This window comes from Drosophila navojoa, chromosome 5, assembly GCF_054131105.1.
Source record: "Drosophila navojoa isolate 15081-1374.11 chromosome 5, UAZ_NAV_1.0, whole genome shotgun sequence".
In the NCBI taxonomy this organism is placed as follows: domain Eukaryota; kingdom Metazoa; phylum Arthropoda; class Insecta; order Diptera; family Drosophilidae; genus Drosophila; species Drosophila navojoa.
The window spans coordinates 2,692,342-2,711,790 of NC_142893.1; the positions used below are offsets into that span (position 1 = coordinate 2,692,342).

Here is a 19,449-nt window from a genome sequence, read left to right on the forward strand (position 1 = left end):
CCAAATGCCATCTACCCGCTCTATTTGTTTTAGAATGCCCTTTTAAAAGCCAAAAGATCCATTTCCTTGAGATATAGGATGGGCGCGGGCAGTAATAATCGCGACAAGGTAGTAAAAATCAACGGATACAAAATCCAAAGAAATAAATCAAATACATTAAAAATACCAACAACATTATTTCAAGCATTTCCTGTTCCTAGACTCTGTGTCTATTTATCTATACCTACTATATATATATTGTATATGTTTCTGAACGTATTTGTTATTTTATGTATTTGCTGTCGAACTGTCTGTCGGTCTGTCTTACTCCAACTCTGTGTCTCTCTTTTTCTCTCTCTCTCTCGCTCTCTCTCTCTCTCTCTGTCTATGTTTCTCTTTGTGTATTGTGTATTCTTTGTATTCTGTCTATATTAACTGTATACTCATACATTACCTAAATTTATGGCATCTAATTTGTAACGCATTATGTGTTTAGTTGATTTTTATTGATTTCTTCGCCCAGCCAAACTGAAGCCAACAACTGGTGGGCTATTTTTAGTCAAGCCTTGTAAATCGCTCGCCCTTAGCTGTTAGGCAACGTGTCGCAAAGCTGTTTTGAAGTTTTAGTCCCTAAAGGTTACTTAATACAGCAATATAACTGTTTTGGGCTGGTGCTATCTAGCCTTTAATTACGATAATGTAATTGCAAGGGGGAAGTGTGTGATTAACTATAAATACAAGGTTTATTATCAATCGAAGTGTATTGTAGTATAACAGTTACAGTTGAACTATATTGCAGTATAATTGTAGTATAACAATAAGTGTAAAAGGAATGAGGAAAAATAAAATAATTGTATAACAGTATTGATATTAAACTGTATAACAGTGTAGATGTATAACAGTATAACAGTCAAATAGCACTTTGCCATCATAGAAATCAATTCGTATACCTAATCTATGCAGTCTACGTCCTCTCTCGCTCTCTCTCTCTCTCTCTTTCTATTTATCTCTTTCTCTCTATTTTTAATACACTAATTAACGTAAAAAGTGCAAATTAATCACAGTTGAAAAGCATTCGCCATCATTTCATAGTCCTGCCAACTCAACAGATGTAAGTTCTTCAATAGAGCCACGCTCACCTAGACACCCACGCCCCTTCCGCATATCAACAATATATGTAGACACAATAAACTCTCTCAATATATATGTATATATAAATGCTTTGCTTTGTTCCCTATGGCCGCTGGGGTATATCCTTATTAAGTGCGAATTAACATTAAGCAGTCCTAACAGAATGCTTCGCAGCCGATGTCCCATGGCTTAAGGCTTAATCTAAAGTTCAATTAAGTAATAACCGTTATGAGCACAAACACACACACACACACACACACACACACACACACACACAAGCAAACGGCTATTAACAATGCAATGTGAAAGCCAGCTTTCCCTCTTCCTCTCTCTCGCTATATGTGTGTCTCTCTCTCTCACTCTCTCTCTCTCTCTCTCTCTTTAGCTAGATATATGAAGCTGTTTGTTGTGCTCGCAGCTCTCAAGAGCAAACTCTGCAGTTGTTCAAATATTGTTTTTCACTTATACACACACATGCAGGCTGACACACACACACACACAGACACGCAGACACACACACTTATACACATATGGTCGTTTGTATAGAAGCGCAGTTGAAAATCCTTTAATCAGAAAATTAAATTAAAATCCATTGAACCTCTGCGCACAGCTATAAAGTTGTTAGGATAAATGACAAGCGGTTGTTGCCATTGATTAAAATTCCTACCTAGGCCACCTCCCCCAGTCCCCAACTCCCGAGCGCTGTTTGAGGTTAAGTTTACCGTTATTATAGTTGAAGACCTGCACAAACACAAACACAGATGTGGCATGTAACGAAAACTTTTTTTATTAAGTTTGAATTTCTTTTCCATATGATTTTTCCTGTGCCTATCTCTTTCACACACGTATCTACCATTTGTGTTCTCATTTGAAATATTCATAACATCATAAAGTTGTATTTGTAGCTTTATTAGATTTCAATTAGATGATGTAAACAAAAATCGTAAATTGTTTTTACTTTTTTGTTTTGTTTTTTTTGACTATATACATATATGTGTATATATATATGCATATACGTATATCTGTAAAATAAATATATATATATATATATATATATATATATATATATACATATATATGGAAACGTGCGATCCCCTTTCCCCTTCAACCCGTTGCAGGCTCTATTGGCGGATACTTATTCGGTGCGCGATACAAAAGTACACGAAAATGGCAAAGTGAGTAAATTCACAGTTACCCACGAATACAATCACACACACGGATACACACGGACACAGACCAATACACACACACACTCTCAGTTCTTCATTCATTTACATATGTGAAAGTTTTTAATTGAATGCGCTCCAATAAAAAATAAATATATATATATATTTCAATTTTCATATACAACGAAGACAATTAATTCAGTAATACATTTTTTTTAAGTGTACGTCTAGCACATAATTGAGTATACCTAAAACGACATACCATAAGAATTATATAATCATATCAAACATATTCGTTTATAATAATAGAACACATTGTATGACATGCGGCATATAACGCATACGTCCCGTAGACCGTCCAAAAACAACAACAAAATACCCTTGATTTTTACGCTCCTTTTTAGCCAAGCAAGTGCCATTAATGAACTAACTAATTCATCTAATTTATTTGAAATTGAACCAACATATTTTTCCATATTTTTGTTTTACTAAAAAAAAAAAAGCGAAATATTAAACACGTTAAACTCCTCACACCGCGTACTTTTCCACAAGTACCATTTCGTTAAGTACTCGTTCGAATTTTACAGGTTAATCTCACTGCTGGAGCGGAAGAACCACCCTCCAAAGTTAGTGTTGAATACCCTAACCCATAGCCTAGCCAAGTAGTTTCAACTTAATACCTATTTATTCTTTACTATTTGTTTTCTCTGATCCATTGAATCGAATCGTTGGCTTTCGATTTGCTTTGGTACTTTTTTTGACTTTGACTTTGACGCTTTAGTGCATGTGCTTACCTCTACCTGATTGGCGCGTAAATAAATTAGAGATCTAAAACACACCTGGCCATCACGCAAAATTTCAATTAATTAACTCACTTAATACTACATGTAGTTAAATAAATATATATACATACATATAGATATGCTTCTATGTAGGTTAGTTTTCGCCTGCCAGACCAACTCTGTGTATGCGCAATTTTTACGCGCCTATACGCCCTGTGCACATGTACATACATACACAATCATCTATATAGTATATCTGTATAGATATATTTTTTGTTAGCTATATATACTCGATACTCACGCACCTTGAATGCCTCTTTCCGTTCTGGCTAATGTTGATAATTGAATTCAACTCAATTTCAAACTAATTTCACATGCATTTTCACTCGCTGCACTCGCCTCAGACAGACTGCGAGACGCGAAACTAAAAGTATTTTTTCTTCCGCTGCTGACAGGTCTCGCTAACAGACTCGGATCCATCGCAATTCCGCGAATTCTTTCACCTGTCCGAGTTCACCAACGAGATTAAACAGCATCAGCCGCTGCGCCTGAAGAAGAAGTTTTACGAGTTCTACACGGCGCCCATTACCAAATTCTGGGCCGATTCGGTGAGTATTTGGGAGCGCTAAGCTTATTTAGTTATTAGCTAACGGAAATTAGTAGCTTGTGTTTAATTTCCGCTACAGCGCGCACATTTGACAGCGCGTACGCTGACTTATGTGAGTGAGTGCAAAAGGTTTTTCCTATTTATTTCATACGCTGTAAAACTTGCACAGATTGGGGTAGATAAAGGCGAGCAAATGAATTTGTAGAGGTGTTAGGACTAGTGAGATTTTAGTGTGTAGTGTTTTGATAAACTGAAAATAGTTGACTCTGATGTAGCGTGCGTCGTCTAGACGTTTGTTAAGGTCAGATTTTCGTGTTAGATACTGGATGAGTTCAAAAAATATGTGAGGGTATTTCAGGTAAGCCAGTCTGACTGCTAGCATAGAGTAGGTTGAGCTTTAGCTTGTACAGAGATTTAACAGAGACTAGAGTAGAGTTAGACTCCATTGAAAGTTCAAGGAATCTATAAATCTTGATTGATAAGTGACCAAAAACAATCTATGTTTCATTTTATATATTATTCTTATCTCAGTTTACACCGCATGCAATTGTAGCATAAGAATCAAAGATCATCTGACATAGAGAGTAGAGTATATATAAATATCATAATGACACTCTTTAGATAGCGCACCCTGCAGTAGCATTTCTATCGGTGGATAGCTTTCATAGCTTACCCACAGATGCAGCACTAAATCGAGTAGTGCCCCAGGGTATACCTTAGTCCGGCATTCAATGCACTTCTCCGTGTTTTTATTTTTTAATGTAATTAATATGTTTCTGGCCATATTTGCAGATTGCGTACATGTTCTTTCTGATAATGTTCTCGTTCACGGTGCTAGTCAAAATGGGTCCCATTCCGCGCTGGCAGGAATGGTATTCGATAGCTTATATAACCACTTTGGGATTTGAGAAGGTGCGCGAAATCGTTTCCTCCGAGCCGGTGGCCATTACGTAAGTAAAGTAATTCGCAAATTGAATTTCTGCCAATGTGTGTATGTGTGTATGTGTGTGTGTGTGTGTGTGTGTGTGTGTGTGTTTAATTGCATTTAATTTAATGATTATAAATGAGAGCTGCGCATACTTTATGCCTCTGTGCATTTTGATTACTTGCCATCGTCTTCAGCTTCTTCTTTCTATCTATATCCGGTGCGTGTGTGTGTGTGCGATTTCCTTCAGAGTTTATTCACACTTGATTTACGGCTTTCGATTTCTGTGGCGCCCTTCATTAATGCGATTCTGTTGCGGCCTGGCTTCATTTGCCTCATTGTTGTTGTTGTTGCAGGCATAAATTCTCGGTGTGGGCGTGGAACATGTGGAATCCGTGCGATGGCGCTGCCATAATACTCTTCCTCATCGGACTGGCTTTTCGCTTTCGCCCCAATACGATGGACATTGGGCGTGTCATTTACTGCGTGGACAGCATCTACTGGTATTTGCGCATATTGAACATTCTTGGCGTCAACAAGTATTTGGGTAGGTAATCAGCTCTATATACATACATATTGTATATTTATGGATTCTATGGTCGTCTCTTTTCTTAAAGGTCCTCTGGTCACTATGATGGGCAAAATGGTCAAGAATATGATATATTTTGTTGTGCTCTTGGCGGTGGTTCTCATGAGCTTTGGCGTCAGCCGACAGGCAATACTCTATCCGAACAATGAGCCCACCTGGCGGCTGATTCGAGAGGTAAGCCATGAGAAATACTAAATCAGGGGTGTATATGGATATGAAAAGATGAGTGTGTGTGTGTGTGTGTGTGCGTGTCTGACTTATTGAATGTTTTTATATCCAGAAATGAAAAGTTATTCAAGTAAATCGATGTAAATATCCTTGAAGAAACATCCAAGATTTTATATAAACTGAAAATCTACAAAAAGTATAAATCTTGTTGTAACTTCAGCAAAATTCATATAGATTTCTGTTCTGCAAGGGTATTAAATATTTCGGTTAACCGAAGAACTCTTTACGTTTACGTTGATTACAAAATTTATACAAAAAATTTTACAGTCGTGTAAATAATAATTCTTTAGCTGAATTATAAAAGCAAATCAAAATTCATGCTAATTAATCGTGTCAGTCTGTGTAACTGACTGTATTTCTGTCTGTGTGTGTGTGTCTTGATCAAATATTAACATTCATGTACGTATATATAGAGAGAATACATTTTTATAAATATGCTCAATGTACACTGACAATTTTTTCAAATTGCAGCGCTTGTGAATTGTGTATTTATTGAGAGAAACGGAGTACATGCATTTACTTAAATCTTAAAAAAAATATATATGAAAAAACAATACAAATATTTATGATAACATTAATAATAACAGTAACAGTAACAGTAATAGTCCAACATTTTATTCAAACTCAATTAATTGTAGCTATTGAAAACAATATTCGTATTTAAGTAGAGCTTCACAGCGAGTTGTTTGGTTGACTGTTTTGACTAAGTAGTTATCATGCGAGAGGGCGATGCTCGCTGCTCGCTGCTCGCTAATCGATACTTCGCTAATCGATATTCGATTGACTAACTGCTCTTTTTCTTTATTGTGTCTTGTATTATTGTATTTCTTCATACTTTCGTCCTCATGCTCCCTTTCAACTGTTCACTATTCACCTCTCACTCTCCACTCTTTCACTTTGTTGCCATTCCATGCTCTGTTCTCTCTCTCTCTCACACACACACACGCATATATCACTTTACGCATTTTGATTTTGTTCTACACACATATATATACGTATGTATATGTATATATGCGCAATGAATTGGCCAGGTTATTGCCGGCTCAATCTTCGCGCCCGGATTTCAAGGCGCTCTCGGCCATAATAGTCGTTCACATAATACACGTATAGCTGGCTTTGGACCTAGTACATTTGCAGCTGCACATCATCGCAGTCATGCAGCAGCAGCAGCAGCGGCAGCGGCAGCGGCGGCGGCAGCAGCAGCCAGCACAACAACAACAACAACAACAAGCACAACTACGATGCCGCCCTCTGTGACGCCCCCAACAGCTGAAACTGAAACTGAAACTGAAACAAGCGAAACAAGTCACGAGCTGCCAAGTTTCTTAAACGGAAATCACACAAATGTATCTACAATTGGTTTGCTATATAGTGAAAAACAAAAACAAAAACAAAATAACTAAAACAGTGTTTAGCAAATGAGCCTAGCTGGCCTCCCTGTGTGATATATATTAATATATGATATATATTGGCAAGCTGTCTATCTAGTTGTTGTTGTGTGCCTCAAAAAAGAAAACATAAAGATTTTCGTTTGTTTTTTATTGTGCAAAAGATAATTTTTGTCTAATTGGTTTCTTATCAATTTACTTGCTTATATTTCATTCTATAATATCAAAGAACAATTTATATCGATGTTGTTTCCAATAAACCCCGCAAAATAGATATTCCCAATGATCTCTCTATCTCTCTCTCTCCCTCTCGCTCTGTCTCTCTTTCTCTCTCTCTCCCGCGTTGGTTCGTTGCCCCTCGAGTCTTCTTTTGTTTCCTGCTCGCCGACTACTACGTTGTTCTTCTTTTCTTTTATATCATGTGCTCATTTTAATTATATTACGTATACGTCATGCATGCTAAGCATACAAAACAAGGATATTTAAGTATTTGCATCTGAGAAGTAAATGTGTGTACTCAGTTTCAAGTTTGTTAATCATTTCGTTGTCATTTATTATGAATTCCATTTTTGAAATATTTATTCAAATTTTGGCATGCTTCATTTTTATTGCATGCGCATTGCCTGCGCTGTCTGAAAAATGTCAAACGGCTATTATTCACACAAACAAGGAACAGTCCCCGTCCTCCTCCCTCCTCCCCTCTGCAAGTATTGCAGGATTGTATCTCCTGCAGCAGAGCTGTTGCATTGTTTGTAGCTAAATCTCGGAAAATCCATCCAGTCAAGCAGGCGAGGTAGCAGCATTGCTGTAGTTATACTTTTTTGATACACTGTAAACACTTTTCGCAGCGATTTGCATGCAATATGCAAATGTTTAACAGAGTCAAAGTCTATTATGTTTACATCATATCCGGGCATCTTTTTGACGCCTTTTATAGCATAGCCGTTAGCTAGCAAATGCAGATTTATGAGGGGAAATGCTTGAAGATATTGAAAGGTCATTACAGATACATATAAAGATACACTTACACATATACAGATACAGATACAGTTACGGATACAGATACAGATACAGATACAGATACAGATACAGATACAGATACAGATACAGATACAGATACAGATACAGATACAGATACAGATACAGATACAGATACAGATACAGATACAGATACAGATACAGATACAGATACAGATACAGATACAGATACAGATACAGATACAGATACAGATACAGATACAGATACAGATACAGATACAGATACAGATACAGATACAGATACAGATACAGATACAGATACAGATACAGATACAGATACAGATACAGATATAGATAGAGATAGAGATACACCTATAGACAGATAAGATATCTATAGATAGTTAAATAGTTAGATAGTTCAATTTAAATACCTTGCTCAAAGCTCAAATAAAATTTTGGTAACGAAATAGCTCTTCTCTCTCGATTCGATGCCCATTTTTAATGAAAACTCGAATCTCTGTTGGTGTCAAATATATCGAATGCCATAAAATTGAAATTGAAAATCATCAACTGCTGCTGCTGCTGGGCGCAATAATGTAAAAACAGCAAACTGTCCACGTTTAATTATTCAAAATCTATCACAAAATGCTCAGACACCAAGGGAGATGAATCCCATGCCCTCCCTCCCTCCCTCCTGTCTACCTCCTTGCCACGCCCACACCATGACACACACACCTTGTGCCTCTGTTTAATCGCACAGCCATTAACCCGGCAAATGCTAATGAAATGGTGGCAGTGCCTTTAATGAACAGAGACCCAACTACAGTAGCATGCTGTTAAAACTAAAGGCCAAATGCACAGTCAACACACACACACATACATACACAAACACACATATATATATATTATAGCAACTGTCTGTGTTGATGTGTAAAACTTGCATAAATGTTGACCCAGTCGGGAACGTGCTGTCGGCTCGTCTCCCAAATTGAATTAAGCTTGGTCATTTTTTTTTTTTTTTTTGTGTAACTGGCTTTTAATGACAAACCCCTCTGTTCCCCTCTCTTTGTTCTTCTTCTATTCTCTTTTCTTCTCGTTTTTAATTTAACGCTGCACAGGTCACCTATCAGCCGTACTTCATGTTGTACGGCGAGGTCTTTGCCGATGACATTGATCCGCCCTGCGGCGAGGATCCGCGTCAGCCCGCCTGCGTGACAGGTAGGTTTAGCACCCAGACATTGTCATGTATATACATATATAGATGTAGTTTATTCTGAAACCTAATGTTATTTACAGGTCATTGGGTAACGCCCATAACCATGTCCATGTATCTATTGATTGCCAATATATTGCTAATCAATCTGCTCATAGCCGTCTTCAATAATATATTCAATGAGGTCAATTCGGTTTCGCATCAGGTAAGTGCTTTACTAACGAGACTATATGGAGTTAAAAATAATTTAGATTAAATATGTAATCAAATTCCACTAAGTTTATATAAGATTTAATTTAATTTAATTTGATTTAATATACTTTGTCAATCTTAGTTGTTACTGAGAGCTGAATTTCATCCTGACTATGAGTTTTAAATGCTTTTGCGAGCTGATTGCTCATTAAAGCGTTGCCACCTAGTTGCATATTAATTTATATATAGCGGTTTATCTAGCTCATGCAATAAATTAATTCTTGGTATGCTTATATACATAATTTATGATTTACAACTAGATGGCAACGTTTCCATCAGTCTATAATTCCAGCTGTCAGCATGACTTAGCACTTAGCTGAGTTAATGCTCTGATTTAGTAAATAAACTAACAGCTAAGCACAGACTTTAAGCTCAGCTCATTTACTAAACATTGTTAAAATAGTTTACAACTATTTAGACAAACTGTCGCATACGCTTCCAATAAGTGGGTTGGTTTTTAGCCTTAAGGCTGTTTGGCAACTATTTGCAAAGACAAACATTAGTTATGCATGCCTTGCCACCTAGTGGCAAAATAGTTTGTTGTCAGACACTTAAGCCAGCTTTTAATAAAACAAACAGACTTCATTTGCTTACAGTTAGTTTGTTCAGTATTTCAGTGCCTAAAGCTCAATAGGAATGCTGACTTATTGTAGCGTGGTCTGCGAAATATTGCCTGCTAAAGTTGCCACCTAGTTCTATTAGATTAATTGCAGCAAACTAAAGACACATTCCTTATTTGCGTACATGCCGATTCGATTGGCTTTAGATCTGCGCACTGGAAAGTCTCTTAAGTACATTGTCATTCGCAGATGTTGCCACCTAGTTGTAAAACGTCTCGTAGACAGTCTTTTAACCTCGATTAAATTGCTTAGTAAGCTACTTTACTCAATTTGATTTCTTTGAGCCAGTCGAGTATAGCTTAAAGTTCAATTAAAGTATAGAATTAAGTGCTGCCACCTAGTTTTAAATCTTGTAGCTTAGCTCTAAAGCCAACTCTTTTAAGCGGCTTAAGTACGTCTACTTGAGCAATCAAAACGGGACTAACTTAAAGTAAAGGAATCTTCTGTTATATTTTACGTATTGTCAACTGCAAGCGTTGCCACCTACTTGCAACTCTAGTTGTCAAACTGGTAAGCCGTTAAGCCAACTCTGCTTGACTGTAAGCAATTGCAACATGATTAAGAACTTAAAGATGGAAGGCAAAAAAAGTGAAACTTTCAAATCGATTCTACGTTTTACCAGCTACGAGCGTTGCCACCCAGTTGCATATCTCGTTGCTAAGCTGCTAAGCTAGCCTTATTTACTTTAAGCAAGCGCAATGCGATTAAATATTTAAAATAAAGTATAAAATAGCTGCAAGTCTTGGCACTTAGTTGACTAGCTCATTGTTAAGCTGTTGAAATAATGAAAATAACCTGAAACAAGTTTTTACTATTAATATTCTAACTCTATTTCTCTCTCTCTCTATCTCTCTTGCTAACTCTTTGCCCCCTCAGGTATGGATGTTCCAGAGATTCACAGTGGTCATGGAGTATCAACAGAAGCCGGTCCTGCCGCCACCTTTCATCGCCTTCTGCCATTTCTATTCGCTGCTCAAGTACTGCGTGCGCAAAGCGAAAGGTGAGCCCGGCATGAGCAAGTTTAGCTTTATTCCCTGTGAGTGCAAAACAATCGGAGCGTGTCCCCATCGAATGAGAATAATGTACAAATCTCTATATTTCTTTACCCTGCTGCCTGCCGCATTGCTGTGTGCTCGTCTACAACAACTGCTCTATTGTGTACATGTATATATGTGTATATGCTTTTATAATCGACTTCTGTATAATTGAAATGCTTATGATGATTACTCTGCTTTGTCCACTGAAATAATTGACTTGTATTATGTTTGTTTGTGGCCGCCAATAGGATTGGAGGTGCAGCGGGACAATGGTCTCAAGCTGTTCCTCGAAAAGGACGATCTGGAGCGACTGTACGACTTCGAGGAGGAGTGCGTCGAGGGCTTCTTCCACGAGCAGGAAATCATATTGAATCAGTCGACCGATGAGCGCGTCAAGAACACAACGGAGCGCGTCGAGACCATGGCACAGAAAATCGAGGACATCAATCAAAAGGAGAACATACAAACGGCTACAGTACAGGTGTGTAGCACACACACACACACACCCGCTCACACACATTTACTAATACATATTTACTCAGCGTTAAGCCCACTTTTTAGTTTTTTGTTATGCAAATTCACAATTTTCTTCTTGATTTTTTTTTTTTTGCACATTGATTTGGGTTTTATGCGCATTGACAGACAAGCCGAAGCTGCCGGGAGAGATAGACGAGGGAACTGAGGCAGCTGGAGCTGGTTCAGCCGCAACGCTTAAATTGAAAATGTCCATGAATGTGCAGCGGTACGAGGGTTTCCTCTATGTACATATATTATTGCCAGTCTGCTAAGCATGTCCATATTTTATGACATGCTTGAGCCAGACTTGGGTTTGTCGAGCTTTCCTCAACAACTTTTAAGCGGAATTTGACCTTTGCTAAAGTCAGTCCAGTAAATACAGCTATTTTTTGGAAATATACTGAGGTGGAGCTACTAGATAGATTAGCTAGATTACTAGGACTACTAGCTAGCTTAGCTATTTTGACTAACTAATCTCTTCTATTAAAAATTAACTTTAGAGAGGGTTAAAGCATTTCCAGTTCCTTATATACAAATTTTCTGGAGAGAATTAAACATACAAATTTATAGTTCATTATAAGAACTAGTTCAATTGAACTTTATGCTCAATTGAAGAGCAGAGCCAATAACAATTAAAAGGAGTTAGTAGTTTAATATAAGAACTAGTTCAATTACTCAAACATCGTGAGTAAAATCTGGCTGAACTATAATACTGTTCCAAGCAGAACAATCAATAATTTAATAAGTAGTTCACAAAATTTGATCCGCATAAATATTTTAAATTCATTCGTATTAACTTTAATAGCTGACCAAAGAGAATTATTCAAAACTGATTACATAGCCAGTTCAATTGAACTAGTTCCTTAACAATCTCACAACTTTACCCGTAAATAATCCTCTTCAACCCACTGGACTCGCATCCATATCCAATCCACACTAGTTGGCTCAACTCTTGGGGCAACCCTCACCCAGGTGGCAGCTGCCTGTTCATTTGTATGCCGCTTCGACAGCCAGGACATATGGCATCAAGTTGTTCCTCGTTTTGAGCTCTCACTTTTATTGCAATCGTTACATTGTCGCTCATATTGTTCGCTCGCCCGTTCGTGTGTTTGTTTGCAGAACATTGAATTCCGTTTGCGCAAAATGGAGGAATCATCGGAGCAGATATTGTCGCACCTGGGCGTCATACATCGCTTCATGTCCGCACATACCACCGGCAATGAGGAGCTGCTACGCGGCTCCGTGATGAACATTCCAGGCGAGATGCATCGCATGCGCACCATCTCAATGTCCGACAACGAGGGCAGCGGCGGAGCTGGAGGCGGTGGCGGCGGCAGTGGCGGAGGAGGCGGCGGAATTGGAGTCGGAGTCGGGGGCTCTGCCGGAATTGCCGCGTCGTTGGGCCTGGGCGCCGCACTCACTTTAAATTCACTGCAGGTGCGTCTCAGCTGAATGCCTGTCTTTCACCTTAAACCTGTTGCCAATTGTTGTTGTTGTTGTTGTCTTTTTTTTTCCATCTCTGTGTTGTTTACCTGAGCAGGTGAACAATCGACGTCGCTTCAATCGCTCGCTGACCGAAGTGCGGCCGGACGCGTACATCTTGGATGAGGGCACGCACTTTGAGGTGGTGCCGCTGCCCGAGGAGCCCGACGAGGTGGTCAAGTCCCGGGAGGCCCTCAACGAGCAGATGGTGCGCAAGGCCTCCATGCAATCGGAGGCGGACTCCGATATTTATTTACCCCTGTCGCAGCGGCCGTCCACCTGTGACACGGTCAAGCGGACGCCCTATGTGACCGTGCGCCAGGATACGGGCGCCAGCACCGAGAGCAAGGACACCCTCACGCCCATGGGCAACAACGATGACGATCAGACCCTCGTTGGCGGCGACAACTCCGACGATGCTGCGCCGGACATGACATTTGAGGGTAATGCGAACCGGCCATGAAGCCGTAATGCTCTCTGGTCTCCGCCCGTTTTTTCCATCCATCTTACGTTACTTTTTCACTACTTCTGCATGCGTTTTCGTTTGCAAGTACCTCTTTCTCCCTTTCTCTGTTTATTTCCGTTTCGCTTAAGTCTTGCATCGCCTTTTTATCTACTGCTCTAACACTTTCCGTTGTGCTCCCTCAGCTGCCAGACATCGGGCTCTACGCCAGCGCACCGTCTCGCTCTGCCGTCGCAACTCGGAGACGTATTCCCTGGCTGGCGCTGACATCAATCGCTCGCACATCAGCCTCAATCAGCTGACAACGCTCTCGCGTCGCCAGATGAGCCTCACGCACTCCGAGCCGGACAGCGACAAGGACATGCCTCCAGTGCCACAGACGGGTATGTTTCGACGGTGCCTGTTGTGTTTCTACTGTAAACGATTTAGACAATAAGCGTTAGATGCAAATAATGCGCGCGCTCCAAAATTTGACGCCTATAACTAAACCAAATTCATGAGGACGACTTCTAATCCACACTAAAGCATTAATTTCGACCAATCCGAGCTACCTAAATTTGCCAACATTTAGAACTTAATCCAAAGAGCATATAATCTCGTTGTTGTTGTAGTTGTTGTTGATGTTGATGTGGTTGTTGTTGATGTTGTGAATCATGTACAGTGAAAGCTCTACGGAGCGAACAGTGAAGGTTGAGTGGAGTGTTGATAAAGATGATTGCTAAAGAGAGTTGAGGAGAAGAAGAAGTAATTGGCATTAAGGGAGTATAATACATACTATGTATGTATATGTAGATTGAAAAATTTGTATAGGAAGTATAGCAATGACTATAGGATATATAGATAGAGTCTATCGGTCTTTGTCTGATGACTAAAGTGTCCGAACTTCATTTTAAATGAAATCAACCTATGTAACCTTTACTGTACAATAGCTATACATCTGCTCTTAAGGAGCAGTGGGCTATGTTCGTTAGCAGAGTTTTCACTGTACCCACACCTCACTCTCATGCTCTCTCTCTCTCTCTTTCTCTCTTGTTTACTCTCGAAACACGCCCATAAATACGCGTACATAAACACCAACACACACACGCACACACACACACACACGTAATTTGATCTCTGACGCATTCTCAACAAAAAAAAAACCTAACCTCGAACTCTAGGTAAATCAGTATTGCATGCGAAACCCTCCAGAAATATATTGCTGAAACTGCACAGTGAATATACATCCATAACGGACGAGCTGGAGAGCGTTTGCCATTTGATTGCCTCGCCGACCGTCTCGCTGCAGAGCAACAAAGGTAAGTTGGCGTTGCTCCGATCACCGATCACCGAACTCCGCACTCCGATCTCCATCCAAAATCCCATATCCGATTGGCCCACACTAAATGAAAATTGAAAATGAGAAACCAAAGCACTTTAGAACCTACAAAATTGTGTAATATGTTTACTTGCTAACCGGGCGTATGCGTAATATTCATTTGCCTTTTGCTTGCCAGCCGAAATCCCCCACAAGAAAATCAAAATAAACAAAAAGAATAGAAATCCCACGCAATACCCAAGCCTGCGACTGCGCCTGCGCCTGCACCTGCCTCGGCTCGCAGTTGGAATCTTTGCTCATTGAATCTTTGCATGTTTCACAGCTTCCCTGGATCGGCCCAAGACGGAGATGTCACGCGCAGAGGCAGCTGCGTTGCAGGAGAAGAAGCACCTGAAGGAGTGCGAGGAGAACGATTACAGGATATTGGAGGGCCTCTTTGAGGCACGTGGCTCCATCGATGCCAGCGTGCCCTCCTATGAGGTAGGTTCATCCTGATTCATGCTCACGCTTTATACACACTCAACTCCTGCGCTGTCTCATCCTTCCAGATCGGCGTCTCTGTGGACTATAGTCATCGCTATCCGCTGCGCAGGGAGACGGCCATAGAGCTGTCGCCCTCGAAGCCCGCGGCCGAGGGCGATGCCATTGGCGCTGTGATTGCTGGCGACAGCAGCGACACGAGCGGTGCGGCGAGCAGCGGCTTCCAGCTGAAGCACGAACGGCCCTGGCAACGCAATTCGTCCATGGAACAGCAGAGCTATCAGTCGCCGCTGGTGCCGACGCGTGCCACCAGCGACTTCCTCAATCCACCGTACGACAGCAGCGGGCGGCTGTTCAAGAAGTCCAGCGAGAGTCTGCAGAAGAATTCGAGCACGGACACGGACTACTCGGCGCATCCGTATCGGTTCATCAAGCAGAGCTCCAATGAGACGAACACCTCTTTGACCGGCTCCTACAACGTGGACACGCCCTCACTGACGGCGGAGCCCAGTTTGGATGCCGGCGACTCGCATTCGGCAACGGGCATTAGCGTGAGCGTTGGCGCTGCTGGCGGCGCTGCGCAGGCGCGTTATCAACCCAAGCGGACGGCGTCCGTGGGCGCTGCCGATGGCAGACGTCTAAGGGACGACAGTTCCAGCTCGCTAGATCTGACGCAGGCAGCGCCAGCATTGCCAACGCGTCCCATGCAGTTGAAGAAACAGTTTAGTATGGACCAGGGCAAGCCACTGTCTGCGCAAACAAGCGCCGAGGCGAGCAGCACAGAGGCTGCGGCTGCGGCAGGTGCTGCAGCAGGTGCTCCGGTTGCTGCCAAACTGATTTCAACGCTGAAGCCACCCTATACTAGCAAGCTGGGCATGAATGTGCTCAAGGAGAGTAGCTCCAGCACCGAAGAGTCGCGCGACGGCGAGCCCATCTCGGCAACGACCTCCTCTTCGGCCAAGAGCAGCAACACAAATCTGGCCATACCGCAGATCAGCACGCATCTGGTGCAGGATGAGATAGCAAAGCTCTCCTCCAACATCAAGAGCAGCACAGAGTCCGAAAAGGATCCGCCATATAACGAAACCATGTGTTAACTAACTGTATATATATATATACCCAATATCTGTCTATAAGCTCTAGAGCTAAAGTATTTGTATCTGTCTGTTAGAGCAACTGAATCTGTTAGTGAGTGAGTCCTGGAGTAGATTGAAAACTCCCAACTAGGGTTCGCCATATAACGACAAAATGTGTTAACTGTATATATATATATATATCGGTGTATCCATCTATCTATAAGCAAAGCATCTGTATCTGTGTATTTCAAAGTATCTAAATCTATATATCTGTTAGTAATTGAATCCACCTTGTGCTCAATAAGCGTTGCTAGTCAACCATCAAAATTTGAAGAGTAATACATACATACATATATGTATCTCATAGATAGACCGCATATCAAACATATACATATATATATATTGGATATGTATATATACAGATCTAAAATTCACATTCGCCCAGATGGAATGCAGAAGCAAATTTCAATGATTTGACAATACATAGCACACAGATTGTCTGTATTTTTATATAAAATGTATTTATTTACACAGTTGGCGGTTTTTATTGTTGTTGATTAAATGTACAAACAAAATACGATAGAGCAGTGAGAATTTGAATAGAAAATCAAAATGCATGCATTTCACATACAAGTCGAACGCATATTATATATGTATATCTGGTTTTATCTGTTGATATACTCGATCCAACGGTTATTTAACTAAAAAGAAAACAAACTATTGTAACTAAAAAGTATGTTTAGCTCTAGTTCCATAAACATATGAAAAGTCACCTGCAATTTCACATATCCAAACAACCAACCAATCTACGAAACTTATCAAAGAAGCAAACAAAAAACTCTATATAGAAAACTTAAAGCAACTTGTTGTACTTATGCATTGCCTATATATACATACATATATCTATATATCTGTACTGTTATGTCTTGCAAATTCTACATAGAACTTATATATATGTGTGTCTGTGTATTATATAGTTAGTTAGTCCATTTTACTTTATTTATGTATGTGAATATGTGTGTGTATATCTTAGCTAAACATAAATTGTGGCCAGAAAACAATTTGTATATACATATATAGATATTTTTTCAACAAGAAAACATGTTAACGTTTTGCTTCGTGTTAAATGCGTTTGTCATAATTAGTTTATAAAAATTATTGCATTTTAATAGAGTTTACAAAAGAAAAGAAAAAACAGAAAACAAATGTACTTATTGATTTTAAGAGAATTAAATTTAATTATATATCTATATGGCTTCTGTTTTGTTTTTGTAAATTTATTCTATTTACAGCCAGACGCAACAGTCGGGATATCCTCCTTATGTAGTTCCCATTTAGTTTTTATAGAATATTTAGTTTATATGAAAATATTTATAGCAATGACCAAGGTGTAGCTATTTTTCAGTTCATGACGGTCATAGGTGTCGATTGGCAATCAAGGATTTCTAGGATTCCACCAAAAATTTTCCTCCATTTTTTGCAAGGCAAATGGTCGAAAAATTGTCAAAAATTACAAAAGTCGACATTAACTTGAAGATTTGAAGTACCACATTAATGGTGTTTATATCATAGAAAGTCCTTAATATGCATATGAATAATAAAAAATAAAAATTACGAAAGTCCTTAAATTATTTGAGTTATAAGGATTTTTTAGGTGTGCCATTAAGTGCTTTTTTCTCGCTCCAATTCTGACATATCCGGGAACTTCCTTTGTCAAATCGATTAGGGTGACCAGGTCTATCAGCTGGTCATAGGACATGAAAATAGTCCTTGTGGTTTCCGAGTTACCAGGTATTTTGTGTGTTTTGGGCAGTTTGCTTGGCCGCAGCACTCGTCATGACATGGAAAACGTACAAGTCCTGGACGCCTAGAAACCCCACATTATTTTGATGTGGATCGATGGCGAGAGTCCCCACGAGCCTAACGCAATTTATTTTGTTATCCTGCGACAGGATTTGGCCGAGTTATAGCAAAAAAACTAAAACGACTAAAATACGCAAAAACCAAAATTCGTTGCATACCCTAGAGGGCAGTCGGTCAAAATTGATTAATTTCTCGATTTGAGCTAAAATTGGCCAGGAGCTTCTGTGAGCAGATAAACCGAATCAGCAGCTATAAGACGCAAATGTTGAGTCACAAAAAATGGCGGAATCGAATGTAGGATGTCCTTTCGTCCTGCGGAGCAAATCCTACTGCAGCTGTTAAAATAACCTTCATTAAATCCACCGCCCAAAAGTATGCAATACTTTCGCAATACGAAGGCATTGCACTGCTTGCATATAGCGCAGGCAAAGCAGTGCGTGGACGACAAAAAGCTGAGTGCTACGATATTTTAGAAGACGTTGAATTCAAAAACTCCCATTCGTTTATACCAAATATGTAATATATATTTAAAGCACATTTTGATTTCTTATAGTCACATCTCGGACAGTTTTTACAAAAGTTGTTTATTTAAAATGAATTTAATTATTTAACTTAAGTTTCTAGCGTGTTGTAAAAAACAAATCAAGTTTCAGAACTCTTCAACTGTTTAACTTAAAGCAAAACAATTATTTAATACTTTACTCACTTAAATTTTAACTATTGCGTTAAAACTATTTTTTTCGCTTCTCTTTCGGGTCGCGTTTTTCTTGTTTTCTTTAATTTATATTGTATACAAAATTTGTAAGTCTTTTACGTTGCTATCGAAACTTACAAACTAAACAGTTATCTTTTTTACTTTACTTTAGTAATATTTTATAAATATTTACAAATAATGGCAATATGGCTGACTTTTCGGCGCCTCAAGCTCAGCTCTATATAAATAACTAACTTTCCAAAAATTCCAACAATATCCACAAGAACATTCAATGCTTCGCGGCTTACAACTTGCACTAGGTTACAGTTATATAGATACGATATCTATGCCTAGATATATAAATATTTATACCCATCTTCAACACTCCTCTATAGATGACTTGATCTAGAACAGACCTGTTCTTTTATCCTTAACACTTTTCGTTTGCTTTTTGGTATTTCCCAACTGTTCAGCTGGTATTGATGCTACTTTGCTTGTATCGTGATGTGTGATGTACTTGTCTATAGCTTAGCAATATGGATCACAATTTGTTGAGCTTAGTTATTGCCACTGTTAAGGTTCTCCGCCTCGGGCTCCACGGCGCCCTGGTGCACCAGCTTGTCGAGCTCATCCTTCTTTGTCCGCTTAAAGAAGCCCATCTG

The 19,449-nt window shown here is 39.6% G+C and overlaps 2 protein-coding genes across 30 annotated transcripts in view; one reads left to right on the plus strand and one right to left on the minus strand.

Annotated features, from left to right (window-relative positions):
• The window catches only part of Trpm (transient receptor potential cation channel, subfamily M), a 76,772-nt gene extending 59,292 nt beyond the window's left edge, over window positions 1–17,480 (plus strand). For 9 of the 26 annotated variants that reach the window (XM_089262581.1, XM_089262583.1, XM_089262579.1 and 6 more), the window contains 18 exons: window positions 34–108; window positions 2,229–2,285; window positions 2,864–2,902; window positions 3,514–3,666; window positions 4,458–4,615; window positions 4,947–5,137; window positions 5,208–5,353; window positions 6,439–6,753; window positions 8,892–8,991; window positions 9,070–9,191; window positions 10,735–10,858; window positions 11,144–11,376; window positions 12,531–12,848; window positions 12,952–13,336; window positions 13,542–13,739; window positions 14,517–14,654; window positions 14,997–15,154; window positions 15,223–17,480. In XM_089262581.1, the coding sequence (XP_089118707.1) occupies window positions 34–108; window positions 2,229–2,285; window positions 2,864–2,902; window positions 3,514–3,666; window positions 4,458–4,615; window positions 4,947–5,137; window positions 5,208–5,353; window positions 6,439–6,753; window positions 8,892–8,991; window positions 9,070–9,191; window positions 10,735–10,858; window positions 11,144–11,376; window positions 12,531–12,848; window positions 12,952–13,336; window positions 13,542–13,739; window positions 14,517–14,654; window positions 14,997–15,154; window positions 15,223–16,251 (3,939 nt within the window). In that variant the 3' untranslated portion in view covers window positions 16,252–17,480. Of the gene's footprint in view, window positions 1–33; window positions 109–1,027; window positions 1,091–2,228; window positions 2,286–2,863; window positions 2,903–3,513; window positions 3,667–4,457; window positions 4,616–4,946; window positions 5,138–5,207; window positions 5,354–6,438; window positions 6,754–8,891; window positions 8,992–9,069; window positions 9,192–10,734; window positions 10,859–11,143; window positions 11,377–12,530; window positions 12,849–12,951; window positions 13,337–13,541; window positions 13,740–14,516; window positions 14,655–14,996; window positions 15,155–15,222 lie in introns of all 26 variants that reach the window. The other 17 variants (XM_089262589.1, XM_089262571.1, XM_018105085.3 and 14 more) reach the window with 15 other exon arrangements.
• A 1,176-nt stretch (window positions 17,481–18,656) lies between these two features.
• Window positions 18,657–19,449, minus strand: part of LOC108654049 (integrin alpha-PS3) — a 47,665-nt gene continuing 46,872 nt past the window's right edge. For all 4 annotated transcript variants that reach the window (XM_089262424.1, XM_018105090.2, XM_089262422.1 and 1 more), the window contains one exon: window positions 18,657–19,446. In XM_089262424.1, the coding sequence (XP_089118550.1) occupies window positions 19,345–19,446 (102 nt within the window). In that variant the 3' untranslated portion in view covers window positions 18,657–19,344. The remainder of the gene's footprint in view (window positions 19,447–19,449) is intronic.